This window comes from Rattus norvegicus, chromosome 4, assembly GCF_021556685.1.
Source record: "Rattus norvegicus strain SHRSP/BbbUtx chromosome 4, alternate assembly SHRSP_T2T, whole genome shotgun sequence".
In the NCBI taxonomy this organism is placed as follows: Eukaryota; Metazoa; Chordata; class Mammalia; order Rodentia; family Muridae; genus Rattus; species Rattus norvegicus.
Genome location: NC_141537.1, coordinates 156676110 through 156701537, shown reverse-complemented (window position 1 = coordinate 156701537; position 25428 = coordinate 156676110). Strand labels below are relative to the sequence as shown.

General features: G+C 51.3%; 1 protein-coding gene across 8 annotated transcripts in view; it reads left to right on the top strand.

Annotated features, from left to right (window-relative positions):
• Positions 1-25428, top strand: part of Iqsec3 (IQ motif and Sec7 domain ArfGEF 3) — a 96192-nt gene that overhangs the window by 57347 nt on the left and 13417 nt on the right. For all 8 annotated transcript variants that reach the window (XR_015685713.1, XR_015685712.1, XR_015685710.1 and 5 more), the window contains 6 exon segments: positions 65-1170; positions 2889-3050; positions 19852-19974; positions 20346-20512; positions 23572-23711; positions 24733-24858. Coding sequence is in view for 4 of the 8 variants with exons in the window: in XM_087658390.1 (XP_087514516.1) it covers positions 65-1170; positions 2889-3050; positions 19852-19974; positions 20346-20512; positions 23572-23711; positions 24733-24858 (1824 nt within the window). In the remaining 4 variants the exon portion in view is untranslated.

The following is a 25428-nucleotide window of genomic DNA, read 5'->3' as shown; positions in this document are numbered from 1 at the left end:
ACTGATCTAACCAATGCTTCCTCCATCCTCCCTAACTGAGCCCTTCTCTCTGTCCCTGCTGCAGATTGAAATGCTAGAACACAAATACGGGGGCCACCTGGTATCCCGACGCGCCGCGTGCACCATCCAAACCGCTTTTCGCCAGTACCAGCTCAGCAAGAACTTTGAGAAGATCCGTAACTCGCTCCTGGAGAGCCGCCTGCCTCGGCGGATCTCGCTGCGCAAGGTGAGGGCGCCCACAGCGGAAAGCCTGGTGGCAGAGAAGGCACTCCTGGAGAGCTGTGGGCTCCTGGGGCTCCCGCTGGGGCGCTCGCCCTCCCTACCACCCACCTTCGCAGGCTCTCTCACCGAGCTGGAGGACTCCTTTACCGAGCAGGTGCAGTCCCTGGCCAAGTCCATAGACGACGCCCTCAGCACCTGGAGCCTCAAGACCATGTGCTCGCTGCAGGAGAGTGGCGCGTACCAGCTCCACCAGGCGCTGCACCCTAGTGCCGGGCAGCCAGGTCTGGAGACCGAGGCGGCGCGGGAGCCGGACAGCGGCCCAGGGTCAGGAGATGAGGCCGGTAGCCTGCCTCAGGGTCACAGCGGTACCCTCATGATGGCTTTCCGGGACGTCACGGTGCAGATCGCTAACCAGAACATCTCTGTTTCCTCCTCCACCGCCCTGTCTGTGGCTAACTGTCTGGGCGCACAGACCGCTCAGGCCACAGCCGAGCCTGCAGCCGTTCAAACCGAACAAGGGGACGCTGCGACTCAGGAGGTCTCGGAAGTCCCAGCCTCGGAACTGATGGACCCACCCGTTGAGGACTCAGAGGCGGCGGAGAGCGGCGCCCAGAGCGCACACGAACCCACGGTGGCCGAGGCCGTGGTGGAGGAGGCAGTGGCTACAGAAGCAGAAGAGGAAGAAGAAGGGGCGGGGCAGGCAGGGAAAGGGGCGGAGGCTGAGGTGGGCGACAACTCTGAGCAGTTGAGCAGCAGCAGCGCATCCACCAAGTCCGCCAAATCTGGCTCAGAGGTCTCTGCCGCTGCCTCCAAGGAGGCCCTGCAGGCGGTGATCCTGAGCTTGCCTCGCTACCACTGCGAGAACCCAGCCAGCTGCAGGTCCCCCACGCTCTCCACAGACACCCTGCGCAAGCGGCTATACCGCATCGGCCTCAACCTCTTCAATATGTGAGTGGGCGTGGAGTCCAGGGAAGGACGGGAGGGAGGAATCCTGGAGGTCTTGAAGGGTACCACGTCCCATCTTCCCAGGGTCCTGTCAGGCAGTTTGTGTCTCGTTGGATACCCCTCGCCTGAGCCCCCAGGCAGTATTTAAGAAATACACAGTATATGTTTTCCATATGACCAACACACTAAACATAGGTTTTCACAACTATTGCTTCCAAAGGTGAAATGGCGGTTTGGCAAATGGGAAAATACAGAGTTCAGCACAGGCAATACGAAGACTGAGTGGGAATCATTGAGGACAAAAATGATGTTAGGGAAACGGTGTTATTTCACTGGGGTCACAAAATGAGGAAATGGTGGAGACTGGAGAGATGGAGTAAAATAAGATAGAGTCCCCGTGGAGAGGGCTCAGTCGGCAAGCCTGAGCTGTGTCCCCAGAACAGACATAAATGTGGAAGGAGAAAGATGACCCCACATGGTTGACATCTGACCTCCTGCGAAGGCCATTCCCTCTCCCCACAATAACAATCTATTTGAAAACAATTCTTATAAAGTAGTGGAACAGGTAAGAGGAGAGAAAAGCAGAGAGAAACTACAGAGAGAACCAAGGGGATAGAAAAGGGATTAGGAAATAGGAGAGAAGTTAATTCCTGCTGTAACTCAGAGACCCAAACAAGGCTGTATAGCAAGAACACAGGCAGGGCCACACTGAGGAAGTGAGCACTTCTATCCCTGTGAGATACTCATTAGCCTTTCCTCCCTCATAGCAACCGGCCCAGAGCAGGAATCCTTTCCTGAGCTCACTCATTCATAACTGCCAGGCCCGCGTACCACACAGACGAGTGAGACACAGCTCCTGGCCTCACGATGCTCACTGCAGTTCACCTGCGGTCCTCCCAGCAGCATCTAGAGACAGTGAACATCCTCCTATTTCACAGAATAGCAAATAGTCTCACAGGAGGGTAGAAGGCTGCACACTGTTCAACTGTTAGCAGAGGTAAAGCTCGGCGAGGTCAGAGCCAGCCAGTCATCCTTTTGCAGACTAGGCTGCCCCCCACCCCGCGCTGTGAGCACAGCCCCACCCTAGCGCACCACTGCGACCCTCCCCTAAATCAGATGCCCTTATCCTTCAAGACTATGACTCCCAACCTAGTGAAGGAACCCAGCTGTATCCCCTCCCCCTACAGATGGGAAGATGGTGCCTTTGCAAAACACAATACAAATGAATAGCTAGGAGAAAAGTCACAGGCTTGGGTGTCCTGAAAATGTCAAACATTTGAGGAAAGGTTCCTCGTGATTACTTATCTCCTCCGACCCAGTGAATGCCAGCATCAGGAGCTGCTGAGGTGCAGGCTAAAAGAGGAGCCACCTGGGGACTATAGAGGCTATGCAGAGCAAGACTGGGACAGAGAACAGCTGTCCCTGGGACAAGTAGAGGGCAGGGACAGCTTCTCTACTTGTTCTGGGTTCTCATTGAGTTAGACCTCCTCTTCTCAATTCAAACCACATACCTGTCCCCAGCCCCCACCTCACCCCCAACCCCACTCCCTACACTTCCTTAGCACCTCCATCACACCTCTCTGAGATGTTCTGGTAACAGTTGTTCCCATGGGGGAGCCTCCAGGATAGGCCTGTAGATCTCGAAGGGTTTATGGGGTACAAAACAGCAGCCCCAAGCAACCTTGACTTCCTTTCTCCTCCCAACTCCAACCCTTCTGCAGAAATCCGGACAAGGGCATCCAGTTCCTGATCTCCCGTGGCTTCATCCCCGACACCCCCATCGGTGTGGCCCACTTCCTCCTCCAGCGCAAAGGCCTCAGCCGCCAGATGATAGGAGAGTTTCTGGGAAATAGCAAGAAGCAGTTCAACCGGGACGTGCTAGAGTGAGTGACCACGATGCTGCCCCCATCCCTCCCACCTTTCATTCATGCCCTGGACCCAAGGATTATCATTGTTTCTTGGGAGGTGAGAATCCTTGCTCTGGCTTCCTGTGTAACTCTGGGTGCTGTTGTTCATTCGATGATAGGGTGAGCCTGGAGCATTTGGGCGCTCCAGGGACACCGTAGGGCATGAGAAACAGGAATGGGAAGGGGCATAAAAGCAATTAATGCATTGTGCAGTTCAGGTCCGTTGCTTGGTGACAGCTCCTTAGCCAACCTTCTCTCTCATCTGCCCCAGCAATCATGGGACACCATTGCCAAGGCTCACTTTTATATTGGTAGACACAAGATGTGGACAAAGGGGACTAAACTGAGGGCTGTTTAAACAGGGGAATACTAAGACTCCATAAAGATGAATCAACCAATAAAATCACCCCTCAAAGAGCCTATGTCTCAAACTCCAGGAAATGGCTGGGGTGAGGGCTAAGGGACACCTCAGCTATGCTGGTCTCTGAGCTGCTCAGAGGGCAGGGTGGCACTTCTCTGGCTGAAGAACAGAGCCTCGGAGGCTCCTCTCCCCTGGGAAAAGTGAGGAGGGCCCATAGGTTCTGCTCTGTGCCCCTGGGAAAGCGTGTCTTCTTGTTCTTGCTGCTGCGAGGGCTACATCGAGAGGGCTATAGGGTTGGGAGCTTGGAGGGTCACTGTGAGTGTTTCTGGCAAGTGCTGGGCAGATGATCTAGGAGGTGTCTTCATAGAGTAGTCACAGCACTCTTGCGAAGTAGACATGGCACAGGTCCTCTGTGCCCCAGCCTGTGAGGATGGGAGGATTTGGCCCTGTGGATGAACAGTTGTTCCCTGAGAATGAGGTTAGGTATCCTAGCACACCTCATGGTCTGAAAAGACTTAGAGGCCCAGGTGGTAGCTCCTTGCATGCTCTGGAGTCACTGATGGTGACGGGGGAGTGTCATCTCAATGCAGGTAGGACAGCAAGGGCTGAGCCCTGGCTGAAAAATCTCGGCCTCCTTGGATGGTGTTGGCCGGGCAGAACCAATGCTTTGTCCCTTCCTGTATGGGAACTGCGGCCTGACCTTGCGGTTTCACACTAGAGGAGTAATGGGAGCTGATAAACTCTAGCAGTTCCCATTTGCTCCTTCCTTCTCCTCCCTCAAGCTCCACTTTCCCTGTCCTGCCCGCTCTGTTAGGTGGTGTGTCCCAAAAGGATGCCCATGAACTCATGCAGGGACCTAGAACATGCCAACCAACCAGAGGAGAAAGACCACACTTCCAACCTCTTCCTACCCACCCTAACCCCGTGTTCTGTCTTTGGCCTTCTGTCCCTTTTCTTTCCACTAACTTCCTTCTGTCCAACTGGCCCACACTCCCAGGAGACTTTGATTGTCTCTCTCCTCTGGGAGACGAGAGTATCCCTGCTCCCCTCATGGCTTCCTCTGGTTTGGTTGTTTGTCTGTCTTTTCTGCCATGCCTCGTCCATCATGCAACTTGGCCTGCATTCTGGTGCCAAGCCCACATTTGGTCTGGGACATGCGGGACATAGGATTTGTGCTGAACAATGCCGTGAAAACTAACTGTCACCCTTCCCCGGAGATGGCATGGTGGAGATGGGTGAGTCGGTGGGGGATAAGAGCTTCAGACCTGGGCCTGCTGCTATGGCTTGTGCTGGAGAAGACCAGGCTAGGGAGTAGGCTGGCACCCTCTGGGGAGAGGGGGCCGGTGGGTAGGTTTTAAGAAACAGCTGTCTCTGGTTCTGGGTGCTAGGTAGGTTGGGGAAGGTGCTCCTGTAAGTCCTGTTTCCTTATCTGTAGGATGAAAAAGTTGGGCTCTGCGATCTCAGAAGTCCCCCGGGTTCTGTGAAAGCTGTCACCTTTCCCGTCCCTCAGAGCAGCCGCTGATGCATTAGGGCAGATGATTCTCTGCCCTAAATGTGGGGACCATGCTTCGTCATCCTGTCAAAGTCTCAGGCTTTAGGCTTGAGGGCAGAACTGGGGCTGCAGGAAAGAAGGAGACGACCATTTATTATTTATTGTTCGTTTAACAAACATTGGGTGCCTATTCTGTGTTAAGAATAGACCTGGGCTGGCATTCTACGTTTGTATGTGGGAATAAGCATGGCTCACAGTCTCAGGAAACTTGCACACCTAAACATGGATGGAGAGGGATGAGAAGCCAAGGGCTTTTCTGCTGGCATCCTGGGTGTGGGGAGAAGAGTGGAGTACAGAGGAGAGACATGGTACTGTGCCCACAAATATCCTAAATCCTGCCCCAGAATCTGAACTTTTGACACTCTCAGCCTCTGGACTGACTCAACCCCACAGAAAAGAGCCCTACAGCCCAAGTTCGTAACTCCCCAGTTCGTGCCAGCAGGACACAGAGAAACAAAGAGAGTCAGGTGTCAGCATTAAAAGCCAGGACACTGGGAGCATTGGTCCCTCCCTGCCACTCCAGCCCACTACCTGGAAACATTAAATAAATGGCTGCTCCCTCCTCACTCCCCCTGGACGGAGCACAGGAAGTAACAGCTGTCTGGTGTGGCTTTGCCCAAGCTGGAAAAGCTTCAGGGGCTAGTCTACAGCCCTACCCTACCCTGCCCTGCATGAAGGCACTCAGCCAATCACATCTATTCCATACATAGATGTTTGCCAAACAAAAGGACATAAATCGCCCGTGTCCTCAGAGACTGAGACATGCCAAGCCACGGAGTTCCCCAGCAGGCGGCAGCGGGAGAGAAGATGGAGTTGGAATGACTCTCAGAGGGGGAAATTCTTATTTCAGAGGCAGCATTCAGAGCTGTGAGGAAAAAGGAAAGGCTGGGAAACCAGAGCAGGAGCTGCCTCGGATGCTTGCCCAAGCCCGAGCATACCATTATGGGCTCCGTTCCCAGAGTGCGGCCCTTGGCGTTCTCGATGGCTGATGGTTCTGGGCTCTGGGCTCATTTTCCCAGAAGCCACATTGCATTTGAATGGGAAGTTCTACAAGCTCATGTACCTGATCCCAAGCTGGCATTGTTGTCGTAGAGGGTTGTAGAATCTTTTAGTATCTGCCTGGTTAGTAGACACAGGGTGAAGAGGGGAGAAGCTTATAAAACCCTGCCCTGAGTCTAACCCTATCTCTCTGCCTTCTGGTCTGCTGAGATGTGAGCTAATGTCCTAACACTCTCCGTCTTTAAGCTTCCTGACCAAGCTTTTCCCGCCATCCTGAACCGTATCCCCTCAAACCGTGAGCAAGACAACATGAGCTAGAGCAAATCCATTCTCACTTAGGCTATTTCCTGTTGGGTGTTAGATCACGGCAATGAGAAAAATAGCTATTCCAGAAAATTGGTTCTGAGCAGTGGGGTCGTGACTCTAATAGGACTGACCATGTGACTACTGGGCCTTAAGACCTGGTTACAGGAAGAGAACATGGAAGCTTTCAGAGCTTTGAGTTAGAGAAGCCTCTAAAGGCCGTGGGTAGAACCCGTGAGCTATCACAGTTATTGTTTGGGAGAACAAAAGGCTGATTGAAACACAGAGGATGACAAGTCCAGCGCCTGAGGCTGCAGAAGCCATCAAAACTCTCCCAGGGCCTGGACTAGAACCAGATGTTACGTCTGTCAAAGCATCTGGCTGGGTCCTACCCAGATTCCGAGCTTTTTAGTGAGACTGGATTTAGAAGTAATGGACCCCGGTTTCGAGGCAGCACAGCATTAAAGGAGTCTGTCACAGTTATGACTCACTGCAAATGTGACCGACACTGTCCTGAGGTCTCTGTGAACCCTGCGTGCTAGATGTGGAAGTGGCCAGGGCTGGCATTTGCTGTGTTTAGCCTCGGTGTCACGTTGTCCCCATCCTTCCTTGCCGGAAACACGTGACTTGTCTTTGGACTTCACAGGGGTTCACAGTTAAGAGACCGTCTTGGACCTCAGAAGAGGTTTTAGAATTTGGAATTTTGAACACTGTTGGGACAGTCTGACTTGGGTGACTTTTGTGGTTGGTTATACTGGATGCATTTAGTATTTTGAGAAGGCGCTTACTAGGGGCTAGAGGTAGGGTAGGATGGTCAGAGCGTGAAACGTCTCCCACCGGCTCATGTGTTTGAACACTCAGTTCCCAGCTCACGGTGCCCTTTTGGGAGACTGTAAAACCTTTGGACTTGGGGCCTAACTGGAAGGCACAGGGCTCTAAGGGCAGAGCTAGTTGGTTATAGGTCCTGGTTCCAACCCAAGCTCTCTGCCTCCTGATCCACTAAGATGTGAATAAGTTGCCTGAAGCTCCCACCATCACCAAGCTGCCTGCTACCTTTCTCTACTGTGGTGGACTGTATCCCCCAAACTGTGAGACAAGATAAATCCTCCCTCCTTTAAGTTGCTTCTTGTCAGGTATTTGCTCACAGTGCAAGAAAATTGACCAACCTAGACTGAATTCTAGTAGGCTTATAATCAAATAAGAATAAAGCTATCAAAGGGCCATGCCCACTCTAAGGTACTGCTGTTTGTTTTTAACATCCATGTTTGTTACATAAAAATAGTAGTAATCTGCTGAACTATGTCTTTTTTTTTTTTTTGGTTCTTTTTTTCGGAGCTGGGGACCGAACCCAGGGCCTTGCGCTTCCTAGGTAAGCGCTCTACCACTGAGCTAAATCCCCAGCCCCGAATTATGTCTTTTTTAAGCGCATGTGACGTGCTGAACCGCCTGAGACTCTGGAGGATTTCTATAAATGTTAGCTGTTTCCATTTTTATTTTTCCTACCTAAAACCGAGACACATTAGAACCTTCCCACTGCTGTTTCAGAGCAAAAGAGCTTGAGTGTGCCAGTTCTGGTTTGATGTCAGATCTACTCATCAGATGAGAAGTTGCTAGAATTTGCCAGGGAGGCGCGGGAAAGAACAGGATGGGACTTGCTCCTTTTGGGGACTACCCTGGATCCTGAAAACATCCTTTCTGGGTGTACAAAAGAGACACGTTGGGAGCCCAGGTATAGGAGCCAGGCAGGGCTGGGATCTTTTAGGGCAAGCATTGCCCACCGCTCCACCCACCCACAGTTTTCGTGTGGCTGGGAATTTAGCTCCGCTCTATTTCCTTCCTGAAGTGTCTGCTTCAGCGGGCTTGAAGGCCAGCGGATGGGAGAATGTTCTGAGCCGGCTGTGAGCAGTCTCTCTTCTAGCGTGGATGATTCCTTCCGATGTGAATCACATGTGAGAGGAGAACACACGTGCCTACCATTTCAGTGAGAATGCTCCAAGGGCAGCTTTAGGGTAATGCCACCAGCAGGAAGTTTCCGGCATGTTCCTTCCTTCCACCAGACTTCTCGGGTCCTGTGTGAAGTTCCGGTACATACTAATTAGCATTTGATGTTTGGAGTCATATTTTCATGACTTCATTTCCACCAGCATGTGTCTGTTGGCCAGAATATAACAGACTTGTTCTTCTTGGGACTTTTTTAAAATGACAGATTGCCTATCAATACCCAACAGTCTGGAAGTCTGTGGCCTTTCTGGCTAGCAAGAAATATTTTGAGAACATCTTGCCCACTCATTGCTGTACTTTCAGCTCAGAACCTTTGCCTGAGGAATTCCCTTGTGGAGAGGAAGTTTAGGCCTTGGCTCAGGGAGACCCTTCAAGGGTCTAGGGGAGGGGAGGGAAAGAACCACGTAGGAAAAGGTCTTAGTGCTATTTCCACGGCTTTCAAAAGTTCTCTTCTACCACCCAGAGGGGCAAGAGAGGTGTCTTTTAAAAGTGTTGTCTTGGGATGATTTACACCATGGTGATAAGGCACAACTTAGCATGCATAAAGCCCCAGGTTCAAGTTCAGCCACTGTCAAAGAAAGAAGGAAGGAAGGAAGGAAGGAAGGAAGGAAGGAAGGAAGGAAGGAAGGAAGGAAAGAAGTGAAGAGAAGAGAAGAGAAGAGAAAGGGGAGGGGAGGGGAGGGGAGGGGAGGGGAGGGAAGGGAAGGGAAGGGAAGGGAAGGGAAGGGAAGGAGAACAGTGGTGTCCTTCCAGATTTAAATCTTTGACATCGTACCTCTGTGAGCACCCTTCTCTCTCCTTGACATGGGTAGATAAGAACTCTCTTGAACAGTAATAGTCATGAAAGTAAAGTTGAGGACCCCCTTACTCCCTGAATTGGAGACTTTGTGGACCCCAAAGATAGGGTGAACAAATCCAGACATACGGCATATGGATTGAGATTTTACACATGGATGTCTCCAGCCCAGTCTCTCATAAAGCAACACAGGAGGGGCCATTCCCACCCTCTGGGCAACATTCTATTGGCGGCTCCTACTAACCACTCTACCATGAGACTTCTAGGGAGTCATCCTATTCTAACGACTTCTACAGGAATATCTGTGACGCACAGTATTCAGGATGCGCTGAGGGCGGGCACAGCTCCAGAAATCTCCCATTCCATCCTTACATCTCAGTGGCAGCAGTGGGAGCGCCCATTTCTAATAATTCAGGAGCCAAGGAACAGAGAGGTTAGGGAGCTTCCCCTCAGTTGCACAGCTTACAGATGGCTAAGGCCTGCAGCCAGGCAGAACGATCCCATAATCCCACAACACACCAATGTCTGTGCCCCACTCCACAAGAAGCATGATGTGAGACGTTCACGGTTCTTGTGACTTCCTGCTTCTGAATCCAGGCACCAGAAAGCCCGTGGGGGTTCAGCTATAGCTTAGTCCTCTCATCTTGCCCGGGTAGAACCGACCCAGAGAGAATTGACTTGCCCGCTGGTCAGTGGAAATTGAGCGGAATCAGGCACAAACTCCATCCCTCTTCTCTGCTGATCTTCTCATCTGGGAAAGAGCAGAGCAGAGGGTGTGATTCCCAAGTCTCACGAGGCCTGCACTAGATCCAGTTTCTCCTGCTTGGTGTGCGTTTTAAAATGCCCGCAGATAGCTGGCTGACGGTGCCGTTTCAGGCAGTTAGCTGCTGGTATCCAAAGGGGTTTTTCTCAGCACCTCAGCTAAAAGGAGCTTCAAACCATTCACTTGTCAACATGTCAGCACAGGCTCGATCTGAAGAAACACAGTGTAAGCCATTACTTACGAAGTCCTGCTATGCCTGGACCTTTGTGAACGTCATCATCTTAAAACTCATACCAGCCCTGCCCAGAAGACAGGCCATACTGGTGTTGTGTTCATTCTGTAAGTGAGGGAAGTAAGGCACATTGACACTTAGTAGCTTGAGCCAGGCTGCTGCACAGCAGAAGCCAGACTCCAACCCAAGGGCCTGACCTCTTTCCATGCCCCACATTGTTACAGCGCACAGTCTTACTTCTCAAAATGTGGCGCCAGAACTGGCAACATCAGTATCACCTGGAAGCCTACTGGAGATGCAAACTCTGTCTCTGCTCCAGGTCCACTGAATGAGAAACTCAGGGGCCGGGTAATCCAGGCTTAATATGAGCACCAGGAGATTCTAAGACATGTTTGGGACTCATGACCTCTGCCCACCAGGATGCTGCCAAGTTCAGCAGGAGAAAAATCAGTTCTGGCATCCACAGTGACTGCCGATTTGTCTGGTGGCTACCTCGGAGAGCTCTTGACTCCTGGCTGTGTACCTGGCAGCCATTCTTTTGGAAGCTCTTCATGCCCCAGTGCCATCACGGGAACACTGGTTGGTCCCTGAGTCAGCATCCTCTCATTCTGTTTTCTTGGCCCTATTCTCTTTTCTAAAAGACCTTTACAGAGCATGTTATGAGTTTTGACCAGGAAAAAAAAATAATAACCCTCCAGCGGATGAGGATGTTTTTAATTAAATTGTGTAAGCGAGCACTGCAGAAGAAAAGAAGGGCTTGTGCGTCTTGCGGCCTTTCGCCTGAAGCGCAGCTACTTGCCTCCTCCCAGGCCTCAGCCAGGCCTCACTGACAATATCTTTACCATCTCTTCTGGCCAATTAAAAAAATCCCTGCTGTTGCTGTTACCTATTTTCAGCTCCCATCCAGTTCCTTTGTCTGCCAGACACTGTCTTGCTCTCCTTTAAAAAAAAAAAAAAAAAAAAGGTCCTGAGATGACGCAATCCGTTTTGATCACAGTCGTGTAGGATGCTTCATTTCCCCGCAACGCGAATTGATTGCGTGAACAGATCAGTGTTAACAAGCAATTTGATGCAAGAGTGTACTGTTCATACAGATGCAAGAACAGCTGGCTCTGAGTCCAAGCCCTCCTGAGCTGTTTGCTGCAGCCCTCACGCCACCCCCCCCAAACCCCACACCCACAAAACATACAGGCAAGAAGGAAGCCCAAGCAAACCTCTCTCCCCACCCCCACCCCGATTCACTGGCTGATTCATCCACAGCCCTCTTGAGCAGGTCCAGACTCTCTTGAAAGCCGTCCAATCAGTGCGTGTCCACACACTCCAGTTCTCATCACACACTCAGCTGCTTCTGCAGCTGGGGGGAGGCAAGAAATGCATGTGACCCACGCTGCTTCTCATCACTGGCCAGCACCGGCAACCCTCCAGGACATCTCCCTGGCAGAGGTCTGGGGTCAATTCCAGATCATCTTGGCAGAGAATACTAAGAGACCCTAGGCCCCTGGGCGGAGTTTTCAAGGGTCCTTGAGCTTCTTCTCCAGCTAACGTTCAAAGGCACAGGATCCTGCTTCTTCCAACTGATTCTCACTCCCCCACATGATCATCCAGAAAGGTTACTGCCTCGTATATCCGCTAGAGAGGCAAAGATGAGACCAGCTCGCCTATCCTGAAGCACAGCCGAGATCACATGATCTAACCATGCAAGGAATTTCTAAAGTAGACACAAGACAAGTCCAGAGAACCATGGAAACTGGGGAGACCACAGACCTACAAGGTTGGGGTGAGGCAGCATGAAGGCAAGACTGACAGGAAGGAGGCAGGAGGAGCAGGATGCTAAGGGCATGCTCTGCTGGGAAACATCATACAAGGGATGTGGAAGATTCTGAAGAAAAGCAAACAGGAACCTGTGAAGACCGGGCAAGTGTCCCGGGAGGATGTTTCTCCAGGATGGCCTGGAGGCAGGGAGTAAGAAAAGGCCAGGTCACTAGCCACAGCTCTAGCTGTAGCAGGAGAGAAGTGGGTGGATCTCAGAGCCTGTGGCGGGTGTGGGAGGAAAGCAGAGAGCTGTGTTACCTTGAGTGGCCACGTGAGTGGGTGAGAATTCAGGACACTCATCTTTGCATGGAACTAACTGTGTCCGTGCCGGGCTCGGGCTCATAGAATTGGTGCAGATAGTTCCTGATGCACGCACGTGTCACTGCAGTCTAAAGTGGAAGGGCATGCTGCACCTAGGACATCTCATCTGCAGAACGGATCAAACTTGGCATTGCCAAATATTTGCTTAAGCAAATCAAACTGTCAAATATCAGGTAAAACAAAAGATGCACAGCCTGTCACCTGTTCAAGAGAAGTTGGGACATCCTGCATCCTCATGACTGTCACCCATTCAGACCTCAGATGAGTCAACCAGAAAAAAGGGTACCACTGATGCTCCACTGGGACGCAGAGGCGATGGTGAGTCAGTTGCCCCCAGCTTGGTAGCACTGTCATCGACTCTTATAAACAATGGAGATGAGCAATGGAGACCCAGCAATAAGGGGACTCAGTGTAAGAGACAACCTAATCAACTCTGAGCTACAGGAGGCAGTAGAAACCACTGGACTTGGCAAGGTCTCCTAGAGAAATACAGGGAGAAAGGCCTGGGGGCCACCTCTAAGACAGAAGTCAGGTAGAGGATGAGTACCTCGAAAGAGAAAGGAATCACCCCCAGAAGGAGGCAATGCTCCCCATATCTGAGGGCATGACAAATGGAGTCCGCTGGACTTGGTGACAGGGTGACCAGTGGTGGCCTTGACAAGAGATATGTAACAGGCTGATGAGAACATACACTGGATTAGAACGTGAAGAGAGGCCAGGACACAAGACAGCATGAACACGGATGTCTTCTTGAAGTTTGGCTCCAAACAAAAGCAGAGGCAAAGGGAGAGACCGGGCAACAGGAAGCCAGCCACACAGGCTTTTATCCGTACACTAAAAGAGACACGCAGTGGGTCTTCATGAGGGTTTGCCTGGCTATAGTGAGGCTCAGTGGTAGAGTTGTGTATAAGTCTGTAGCTCTACTCCTGGCTTTGGCAAAAGGAAAGAGTGAACGAAAAAAGAAAAGAAAGAAAAAAGAAAAGGAAGGAAGGAAAGGGGGCAGAAGGAAAAGAGAAATACAATTCAACACAACCTCCTTAGCTTAGTGTCCCGAGCTAATGCCTCAGTCTAGCCTCCTGCTCACCTTCAGTTGCTGATTTATGGGACTCATCCTGGGCTCCCTGTGCATAGCTCCGTCATCCTCTCCACCCTCTGCCCCAGATTTCTCTGAACAGTTCACCCCCACCACCCTCAGCTTCACCCTAGACTCAGCCTAGCACTTCTAGCTGGGAAGTAGCATCTTTACTGGGCTCCCTCCCCCCCTCCTGCTCCCCGCACCATCTTGCTCACTGCTCCCTCCCTCTCATTTCTCCCTGCCCCCGCCCCCAGCAACCAGAGAAATCATGAAATCCTGCAGTGCTCAGGATAAACTCTAGACTCCTCCTAACTGGCAGGTGAAAATCCCGTTCACCCCAAGCCTCTGTATCCTCCGGGTTCCCCTCCTCTCTGCTTTGCACACTCTCCAACCTTGTCTGCCACAACCTTGGTGTCTTCATCGGCCTCCTGGGTCTCCTCAGCCTACCTACTTCACCTCAACAGCACAACTCATCTTTCAGCTCTCAGCTGAAGTTGCACGTCCCCTAAGAGTTCTTTATGGCCAAAGCAATGCAAGATGTATCTTCTTTGTGTTTGTAGAACTTGTCCTTTCTCTGCATAGAACCTGTAATAGGTATGAAGGATTTTAGAGGACGGAAGGGGAGAGCCCAGCTGCCCTTGATCATGTGATCCTCCCACCCAGCCTCCAAGTCCTGAGATTATAGGTGCTCGCCACCACACTTAGCTACAAAGAAATAGTTCTGATTCTGCTTTTACAGTGTGGTTCCCTGTCATTGTCAGGGTTTCTACTGCTGCGATAAATGCCAAACATACACACATACACACACACACACACACACACACACACACACACACACACACACACACAACCATCTGTGGAGGAAAAGGTTTTATTTTGGCTTACAGTTCCAATTTACAGATCATCACTGTGAAAAGTCAGGGCAGGAACTCAAACGAGGCAGGAATCTAGAGGCAGGAGTTGTGAAGCCCATGGAGGGGTGCTGCTTACTGGCTTGCTCCCCATGGCTTACTCAGCTTACTTTCTTATAGCATCCAAGGATGGCCCCACCCACAGTGAACTGGTCCTTCCCATAATAATCATCAATCAAGAAACTGCATTACAGACTCGCCCACAGACCAGTCTGGTGGGGGAATTTTTTCACTTGGGGTTCCCTCCTTCCAAATGACTCTCGCTCATGTCAGTTGACGCAAAACTACCCAGTGCCTCACCCCAGAACAGCACAGTACAATCGTTTGCATTGCCAGCCACTCTCAGCAGGTCCTTGGCCCAACCTTGTACTTAGGCGCTATTTAGTGCATGGGTTGAAAGCAAGACAACCAGCTAGCCAGGCCCAGAGCATTGGGAAGGTCTAGGGGGTGTGAAGTGGAGATAAGAAGCCAGGAGTGCGAGCTTTCTCGTGGGATAGTCCCAAGTGGGCTCTGAAGTGGGAGGTAGGAACCATGCCACCTCCCTGATAACTTCTGACAATCAAGAGTCTCCTCACATATCCGTGGTTACTGACTGAATATGTCCGGATGTTCTCCAAGGCACCGCCCAGACCTCCACTGTGCATCTGGGGGAGATAGAATCCCTCAGGGAGAGCCAATTAGCACCAGTCACAGAGAAGCAGGGAACACTAGGGAGATGGGGAAGGTGGCCAGGCTTACCCAGGAGTGTTCTCGGAGTCTGTGCAGTCCCCTGCGGGGCCAGTCTCTTCTCTGAAAGTCTTACAAAACTTGCAGGTAATGGTTAATATCTCATAAAAGATATTAACAGAGGACTGGCTTGTTATGTTCTTTCAGAGACATTAGTCACTTATCGCTTAGTAAAATACTTCACAGAAGTAACTTCGGGGAGACACATACTTCAGTTCATCAAAGCTGGGGAGCCACGGTGGCTGGGGCAGGCCCACCGACAGTGGCGCCAAGCGTGAGACAATAACTCTAATGTCCTGGGGAGCAGGGAATAGAGATGTAACCAGAAGGTTGCCAGAGACTTCCTTCTGCCAGCTACGTCCCAAGCTCTGAAGGTTCCATATCCTCCAAAACAGGGCCACCAGGTGGGACCCAGGCACTCAGGCACATGGGATTGAGGAAAACGTCTCATATTCAACATACAACAAGCCATGAAATAACCTGCAATAGGCAAGGCTCCAAAGGGAGACTCCTGGCTACTGCCCCATGTTCACACCAGGAAGCCCCAGCAGGAAGGAGCCTCCCAGAATCACAGGGAAGCCTGCTCCCCTAGTTCTGTATGTACAGGGCAAGCCTCTAGGTGACCGAAGAGGTGCTTTGTGTAAGATTAGGAGATGAGAAGAGACAAGGAGACTGTTGGGACTCTAGGGATGCAAGGTTACTGCCTTTGGTCCCAGCAGCAATAAGATTTGGCAAACTGATCAATAGTCTGCTTCCTTTAGCGATTCTGGGAGAGAAAGACAGAACGGGGGATTTTAAGCACTGGCAGATGATACAGAATAGAAGCATTGAGAAGAAATTGAGGAAAGGGAAAGGTTAGGAGGTGCCAGGCAAAATCCACACTGAAGGAACCCATGCCGTTAGGGTTATGGGTGACGGACCTGAGATGAGTGTCTACTGGAGCGGACAGATGGGGACACAGACCCCACCGGGAAAGCACAGAGCGACTTCCTGAGTTGCAGGTGGGATAGCCACTGCTCATCACAGGGAGATAAGTTCCATGTCAGCCAGAGTGCCATGTCCTTGTCTGCTGCTGTTGGGAGCATCTGTGGTATTGTACTGTGCTATCGTGATGGGCTGTAAACTCTGTGTCCTGCTTCTGTGTCCTGCTCAGGGAATGCCAGAGTTGAGATGGGGCAGGTCCTACGAGTTCAGCGTGGCTAGCTCATAGCTGTGTGAGAAGTGACTTACCAGTGGGGAGGAGCGAGGGCTTTCTCGTGGCTCAGCCCATTCTCTTCCCTCCCCACAGGGCTTTGCAGCCAGAAAATATGAGGCTTTCTCCCCAGGTTGTAAGGGGTTCCAGGAGTGCACCTACTATCAAACCCCCATGCTGTAGTTAAGTGACCTTGCTGCTCTTGCAGAGGACCTGGGTTCAGTTCCCAGCACCCACATGTCAGCTCATAGCTGCCTTGTAATTCCAGCTCCAGGTGGATCTGACGCCCTCTTCTGGCCTCTTATGGAACTGCATAAATATGTCATGTGTACATACTTGCAGACAAAACACTCATACATATGAAACATAAACCACTGATGTCGCACGGTGTCTTGGGAGTGGGTGATGCTGTACCTATTTTAAATCCTAGCCCTCTGTCCCTTACCAACCCCACAGAGTAATCTTGATAGCCTTGGAGGATGAAAGCACCTTCCCATGAAAGTCTGGTCCCTGGGGCTCGGCAGTGGCTAGACTCACATTTCAAAAGCTCCCAATGGGCTGAGTTTCCTCCTACCCTTTGCTTCAGTTCAGTCCCTTGTTTCCCCCATTTTAAGCATCACTCAGAGAGCTGACTGAAGAATGCAGATCCCCAGGCCAGCCTCCAAATGTTCTAACTCGGTGGATCTGGAGAGGGTCCAGAGAGCTGCCTTTTAACCAATACCCTCTCCATCACAACTCAGGGCTCTCAGAACAGCCTAGAAGATTCTGAATTAGAGGCATTCTGGCTCCATGGCAGTCTTCCCACCCCTGTCTTGGTATGGGAGCCATGTTTCACCTGACTGCTTCTCCTGAGCAAGGACAGTTTAGACCCTCAGCTCATTACTGGAGTCACAGCCCCTGAGTCAGTGAACCGGTGAGCTCGCAGGCTGTAGATCACCTGTGTAGAGGGCTGGAAAGTAGGCCATTGTGCTCGGCTGGGCAGATCCCAACCCCTTGGCTGCCACCTCCTCCCTGTCTTCCCCGTATAGCCCTGATTCCAGCAGCCGATTCCATCATGCAGGATGCAAGCCTGGTTTGGAGCTCTGGGGGCAGAGGAACATGGAGAGAGGCTTCTGAAGAGACATAGGAGGGGAAGAGAGTGTTCAGGAGACCACAGCAGAGAGAGAGGAGAGAAGGATAGAGATGAACCTGTGGGCCAGGCCTGGGAAGCCACCAGATATCAGCTCATTATGGCTAAGGGCCAGCCTGGCCTCAGAGGACCTGTAGTCAGTGTTGGCCCAGCTGAGCCCACAGACATCCTCCTTGTCCTTATAGGTGTTCACAGCTCTGCAGTAAGAGGGTACAATGTGTTCACTCTCTCTGCTCCTGCATGCTCAGGCCGCTCACCCAGTACATGGAGCCTACCTGACTTCTGTCTCTTCCTCTCCACCTTCCTCAGTCTCCCCTTTCTTCTCTTGTCTGTTTTCTTGCTCTCTTCACTCTTCTTCAATCACCTCTTTGCTTCTTTGTCTCTATCCAGTTCTTGGTTGGCTTTCCCTGGCCCCCCTCTCTGTGGCTCCGGCTGCAAGACTCATACTACAAAGGCTGTCTCCTCCCATGTCTGGCCCTGGCCTCGATTCTGTATCTATATCACACCAGCTCTGTCTCTCCTCTGCCTGTGTTCCCTGCTAGGGCTGCTTCCTTCTTCAGGATAGCAACACTCTATAGCTCGATGCCTGGCTCCTGCCCCGGCTTAGCCATGGGCACCCACTGACCCTGTGATGCTCCATTGCTGTTCACACCAAGCTAAGGAAAGTTCAGTGCAGAAGCAGACACTCAGGTTTCCACTGAGAAAGCAGAGTGGTCCCTAGCTGGGCAGACTCGGAGGCTCTGCCATCCAGGCAGCCTTCTCCAGCACAGACAAATTTTCAGGCTTGGCAAACCTCCTGTCCCCATGCACTTGTTGCTCCATCCACCCACCCACCCTGATGAGCTTGAGACAAGCCTGAGAGGAACCCAGCAAGCTCAGCCGAGGGTGGCTATGGATGGCTACCTAAGGCAGGGAGAGAAAAGACGAAGGGTCCTGCTTCCTCCTGCTCCCCACCACCACCACCACTGCTTCTTTGCAGTCTCTGGGCCTGATCTCTCTCCCTACTTCTGCAGTGGGGTGGCAGAGTCCATGCAGCTTCATGCCCCGATCTCTGCTTTATGGCGTAGTTCTTAATTTTTTCCTGACAACTGGCAACGGGAGTTGAAGAACTTTGGGTCTTCCGAGATCATGAAAGAGGAGGGTCCTGCTCAGAGCCTGTCTACACCTCAGGTGGCCACTTCGTAGATGCCTGATAAGTCCTGGTTACTGGGCTGTATGCTTGGCTCACCGCTGGGAGCAGCCTTGAAGGACAAGGTGACATGCCCACATCGTTCTGGGATGCTGTCTGCCAAGTGGGCTGAGCAGACAAGGAGCAGGCTGTGAAGGAGCCAATAGGGAGGTAACTAGGATGGGGTGTGACAGAGATAACAGATGTCAGCTCTGGGAGCCTGTGGGCACATGGCAGCCATATTGTGATAAGCTTCTCTAGGCTGGAAGGTCTATCATGTCTGCAACATGACCACGCCCAGATTCCTGCCACCCCATACAAGACCCTGGGAATAGAACACCCGAGAAGACACTGGGGCAGAAGGATGGGGGTTGATCAAACAGGGAGAACACTCTGCAGGCATTGTCCTTTCCAGGCAGCCTAAGAAACCGATGTGTTAGTTAAGATTTGCACTGCTGTGAAGAGACACCACGACCAAGGCAACTCTTGTCAGGACAACATTTAATTGGGACTGGCTTACAGGTTCAGAGGATCAGTCTGTTATCAAGGCAGGAGCATGGCAGAGCCCAGGCAGGGTATGGCACAGGAGTTGCTGGGAGTTCAACAGCTTGTTCCAAAGGCAAACAGCAGGAGACTGGCTTCCTCGGGAAGTTAGGAGGAAGCTCTCAAAGCCCATACCCACGGGGACACACTTCCTCTAACAAGGCCCCACTTCCAAATAGTGCCGCTCCCTGGGCCAAGCAAATTCAAACCATCACAAAGGGGATCCAGGAAAGACTCACCCATGCAGAGACTCTGGTGGGGAGGAAGGGACTTCCATCCATCTTAGTAAGATACATGATATATAACATTTATCTCCACCCCATTTGTTTGTTTGTTTGTTTGTTTGTTTGTTTGTTTTGGGTTTTTTGTTGTTTTTTGGTTTTTGGTTTTGGGTTTTTGTTTTTGTTTTTTTGAGGTAGAATCATGGAACCCAGGAGATCCTCCTGCTGCAACATTTTTAGTAGCTAGGACCATAAGTATGAGCCACCATGCCTAGCTCATTCCAGTTACAAGTGGTTTTTAACCCTGAGATCCTCCTGGGCTCAGGGAGAACCTGGATCCAGAACAGAAAGGTCTGAGCTCAGCTTTCCCTGCCCTTGGTGGTGCAAGGGAAGCCGCATCACTCTGGGCGGCTGTGGGGCAGATGTGGCAGCCAGTGGCTTACCTCCTCAGGCTGCTGCATGAGATGCAAGGTGGCAGAAGAAAGACGTCCCCCTGGCTTATTAGGAGGAGAACCCAGAGGGGTAAGCAAGGCTCCAAGATTCTTCCTCCATTCATCTCTGGCTAGAAACAAGCCAGGTCTCCCCACCCCTCAGAATGGTCTCACCCCATCCCAGCTCCAGAGGACTTGACAGGGACCGACTCACTCACAACCCTCTTCCACTTGCCCTCAGCTGCGTGGTGGATGAGATGGACTTTTCCAACATGGAGCTGGATGAAGCCCTGAGGAAGTTTCAAGCGCACATCCGAGTGCAAGGGGAAGCCCAGAAGGTAGAGCGACTCATAGAAGCTTTCAGGTGAGAGCCCTTTCCCAGCTCCTCTCCCCATCCTGCAAGCATCCCTGATTCCTGGGAAACAGAAGTAGTGAAGTAAAGCTGCCAGGAGTCTGGGCCCAGAGATACAGCTCCGTGAAGCCCTTCTCCTATAGGCAGGAAACTGGGCTGAATAGAACAGAGAAACAGAAACCTCTAGTGAGTCCTCCAAGCTGGAAGCCACATGGGACCCTACCAGTGGATGCTCCCTGCTTACCTACACACAGCCTATTTTACTAACCACAAGTGGGAGGTGGGTACTGGAGGGTGGACAGCCAGTGGCATCCCTGATACCAAAATCCTTCAAGAGCTGTGACAAGGGAACTCATGGTCCTGCCCTCCCCATCCCCCGCCAGCCAACGCTACTGCATGTGCAATCCTGAGGTGGTGCAACAATTCCACAACCCAGACACTATCTTCATCCTGGCCTTCGCCATCATCCTCCTCAACACCGACATGTACAGCCCCAACATCAAGCCTGACCGGAAGATGATGCTGGAAGATTTTATCCGGAACCTTCGAGGTAAGGAGGCTGGGCTGGGTGGGTGGGATGAGGGCGATGCACAGAGCAGCCCAGTCCTGTTCCTGTTAATCCCGTGAATATGAGCTCTAACTGCAGGTGTTATTTGTCCCTGAGGACCTGGTCGCCCCTAGCAGGCTGGGAAAGTTGCCTACTTTCCAGCAAACAGTCTCCAGGTACCATAGCCCTACTCAAAGCAGCAGGGCCCTATAGCAACACCATCTGCCTTTTGTATACTGAGGCCCATCCCCACCGGGTGACCTCAGGGTCATTGGTACTAGCCTGGTGTCTGAGTGGGACCAGCCCTTCTCACCTCGTGACATAAGAGAGAAAGGATTTCGAATAAAGCTTCTGGGTTCTGAGTTGTCTGGGGTTTGTTTTTTTTGTTCGTTTGTTTTTTGTTTTGTTTTGTTTTGTTTTGGGGTTTTTTTTTTTTGTTGTTTTTTTTTTTTCCCAATTCAGCCTTGCAGTTACTTGATAGCATCCAGCAGAGAAACCTTTCTAATCAATACCAGGCATCTCTCACAGGCACCAGACCAAACCTATCGGCGTATGATGCATGTAACACTGAGAGCTCTGGGCATTAAAAAAAACAATTCGAAAGTGCTGGGCATGATGCAACACGCCTGTAATCCTTGGCACATGAGAGGATGAAGCAGGAGGATTGCTGCTTGTTAGAGGCTGGCCTGGGCTACAGAGTGAGTTTAAGGCCAGCCTGGACTAGAGTATGATACTTGGTCTCCAAACTATGAAACAAAAAACAATCAAAGTTATGCATGTGTGTATTTAATAAAGTAAAATCATTCTACAAGGTTTATTACTGAAAAGATTTACTACTGCTCCTGTCACCTGCCATTCCCTCGAGCCACAATTTCAATAGTTTTCAGTCGTTTATTGATTTATTTATGGTGCTGGGATAGAAGACAGGGACTTCAGGAATGCTAGACAAGCCCCCTTCTGCTGAGCTATGTCCCCAGCCTGTTGGCTATGTGTTTAGTGTTCCTTCCACATCAATAAATGACATGGTGTTTCTTTCTTCCAATCCCTCGTTATAAACAAAGACCATATAAGATGTATAAATATGACAGTTTCTATCACAGACACCGTGTGGTCCCTCCTGTGTGTACTAACGAGCCATTTCCATCACCCCAGAACCTTCTCTCTCAGCCCATCTCGCCTAAGACACTTGTCTGAGCTTACCACGGTCATGCCCTCTGGTGACGTCCAGTAGCCTTCTCGTTCCCTGAGGTACAGAAATGGACTCACACAGTGCATATACTGTAATGTTTGAGGGTTTTTACTTAATAAATTTTTATTTTAAGCATTGTTTAAATTTTCTATTTTTAGGGTTTAACCATGTTTCTTATCCACTGCTACTATAACCAGTGCGGGATAGGAACGCTTGAGCAAACACAGCCCAAAGCGCACACTTCAGAGTACCATGGCTACCGTTTTCTGTCTTCCTTGGATTGATGTTTCCCTTTGTTTTCAATTTGGCTCCTATGTTTCCACCACTAAAACACCTGTCAGACCCTGAGTGTCAGTGCTTCACGTCCGGGCTGTGCCCCGGGGTGTTTCTTCTCCGTGCCCAGGTCACCCTGGCATCTCCTGTGCTGCCTGCCTGGTCCCTGGACATCTCAGCTTTCTCATTCCAGAGACAAACTGGCCACCGAAATTCTGCATCTGCCTTCTTCTTCCTTCATGGGTTATTAAGCGCTAACCAGAATAGAACCCAGCCTGGAAATATGTAGGTTAGACGTGAGCTCCACCCCACTCTGCGTCACCAGAACTGCTGCTCTGCCATCCTGGCCTCTAGAAGGCTATTTGTCCTCCACGTCTGAAAGCTTATAGGTTCTTCTGCTGTTTGTCTCCGTATAGAGTTTTCACAGTGGTATGGCTTTTTCATCCACTGTAGTTCAGGGTCAATCATTTTAGTCTAGAAACACATGTCCAGCTATGTGAAGTTTTCTGGTATGTGGTTATCCTTCCACATCTCCAAGGAGTTGTCTCTAGGACCCTGTTGGGTGCTCAGGTTTCGTGCTTGTGTGTGTGCATATTTTCGTGTGTGTGCATGTGTGTGCATGTGTGTGTGCATGTGCATGTGTGTGTGAACTCTGGCATATATCCGTCACACACACCCCTTTATACTCTGTCATCTCTGGATGAGTCATAAAGCCAAACACCATGTAAATGTGTAAACACTTTAGGGGATAAAGACAAGAGAAACACATCTGCCCATGTTTGGGACAAATGCAGATCTTGGAATGCTTTTGATTGACAATTGGTTGAAGAAAGGCTATGGATACAGAAGCCACCCAGTGCGCTGCACTGATCACGTGACTTCTCCATGCTCTTATCCCTCCCCTAACTCCTGTAACTTGGGTGTCAGAATCCTGTTTCATTGACCGTTTATAGCAGTTTTCTACACCGCCATTTTTTTTTCCTTCTGGAAGATGTTCAGCCTTACCTTTCACATCTTCTTCCTGCTCCTTACTCCGTCGGCCCACTCTTTATTTCCATTCAGTATCTCTTTGGCTCACCAAAGGTTAGCAGCCTAGAACACTGGGAAGCAGGACAGGGGAGGCTCTCCTGATTGTGCTACCACCAGGCATTGGCCCCGCTTGCTTCCTGCTCGGCTCTTAAGCTCCCATTGAGGGAAGATTCCTGTCACCCATTCCACAAGCCCCTTGGCACCATGTCCCCAGCTAAAGGCGAGGCGAAAACGCAGAGAGAAAAACAACCCAAAGAGGCTAAAACGTGCTCTTCATGCTCGAGGGGAGACACGGGGGGGGGGGGAGGTCAAGGCAAATACACAGAGGACAATAGAGGAGCAGAAGCAAAGACCTTAGCAGGAGCCTGGAGCAAACAGGAGAGAGGCCTAGGAGCCTGGTGCAGAGGACACTAGCAGACATGGCTGCAAAGTGTATCTTCCCTTGGTGGGAGTGTGGAGTCAGTTGGTAAAGGTTGGAGACAAAACACAAAGCCGTCACCTCCCTAGTGCCTCACTGTGGTGGGAAACCGTGTCCCTCTTGTCTGAGGCTCTGGCCGGTCCATGTTGGTAGGTGTGGATGACGGCGCTGACATCCCCAGGGAGCTGGTGGTAGGCATCTATGAAAGGATCCAGCAGAAGGAGCTCAAGTCCAATGAGGACCATGTCACATATGTCACCAAGGTGGAGAAGTCCATCGTGGGCATGAAGACGGTAAGTGAACACATAAAGCAGCACTCCCTGGAGCTCTTGAGCTCCTCTCCTGTGGTGAGCTACCCAGCCAGCCATCTTCACTTCATGCCCTGTCTTTCTTCCTGAAATCTCCCCCCCAACCTCTCCCTCACCTTTTGCAAAGTCTCCTCTCTGTTAGCCGTGGAGTGAGCTTGCGCTGTGTGTCGGGCACTCAGCCCTTTCCCCTTTGTGTAATTTCCTCATTCCTTTTGCCCCCTGCTGCTGTTAGGGTGAGGTCACTGACCAGTGATGTAAGGTTGAAGCACGTAGATGGCCAGTCAGAAGTTTAGGAAACTCTTCCTAAGAGGCTGTGGATAGTACGAATGCCTGCATGGTCCAGATGAGAAGACAGGCAGGAAATGACCTGAGTAGACTGTGGGTTGCGGCAACCTGGGCCCAGGACACGTGTTCTAGTGTGCAGTGCATTTTAAGCATCCCCAGTGGCTCTCTATGCTACTGGCACCTTACAGTGAGTGCAGGCAAGTCAGGGGAGCTTCATGACCTTCCCACTGGGGGGGGGGGGCTGTGAGCTCCGCCTGTGAACGCCCTCCTCCCCGCAGGAAGGCTATCCCTGCACAGACTCTACAGCCAGGGCTGACAGTTGATATTTCAGCTGCTGGAGCAGATCCCAGGGTCCTTACTCCCCTCTCCCTTGCACACTCGCACATGGGTGTACAGTAAAGACACGGGTGAGGATTTCGTGCATGCGTAGTCACAGCCCGGGAAAGGCTGATGGTAGATTTTGAGCACTCTGAAGTCTTATTTCAATGTCTGTTCTTCATCCCTGGATCTCATTACACGAACATAACAAATCCTTTCTCTGATGCTGTCCCGGAGGCATTATGAAGGGAATAGCGGCCCTCAGATGAGGGGTCGAGTATCAAGTGTTGTCCTTCCCATAGGAGCAGAGCCCACGCCCGCTCCCTAGAAAATGGTGCCCTTGGCTTGAAGAGGGGCCTGGGGTGTCTGGGGGCTTCACTGTAGAGCCCTATCTGGGTTCCAGGTGCTGTCCATGCCACATCGCCGCCTGGTCTGCTGTAGCCGGCTCTTCGAGGTGACCGATGTGAACAAGTTACAGAAACAAGCCGCCCACCAGAGAGAAGTGTTCCTCTTCAACGATCTGCTGGTGGTGAGCAGTACAGGCCAGGGCAGGGGACAAGTGAAGCTGGTGCTCTCCTGAATCCCTGACCACTGGGACTGAGCAAGACAAGGCTAAGCAGGGAAGCACTGGGCGGGGTGGACCAAGACTACAATTGTGGATATGGGATACGCTGGTTCCTATGTGATGCACCGTGAACTTGAGGCACAGAGACAGCTCAATGTGAAAGTGAACCAGACCCTAGACAACCTGCCTCTCTTGATACCAAAAATCTGGAGTGAGGCATTCATCATTGGTGCCACAGTCCTGCCTTGGAGGTCATTCGAAGGCCACTGTCCCATACTATCCAGGGAGAGGCTGGGTGGTGTACGTGTGGTGTATTTCTCTCTGAAAGCAGGTGTTCCATTAGTTAGTCAGTCATCCATCCCACTGTGCAGGGACGGTGAATGAGGTGAATGAGTTCCTTAGAGCTGTCCTCTCAGCCCTTCTCCTTCATGAATGAGTCACAGGGAAACCTATGCAGGACCCCACAGAGGCACCTCTCACTCTTCCCATCCTGCGGATCTGGCCCAAGTCCTCCTTCTGTGGCCAGAATACCGA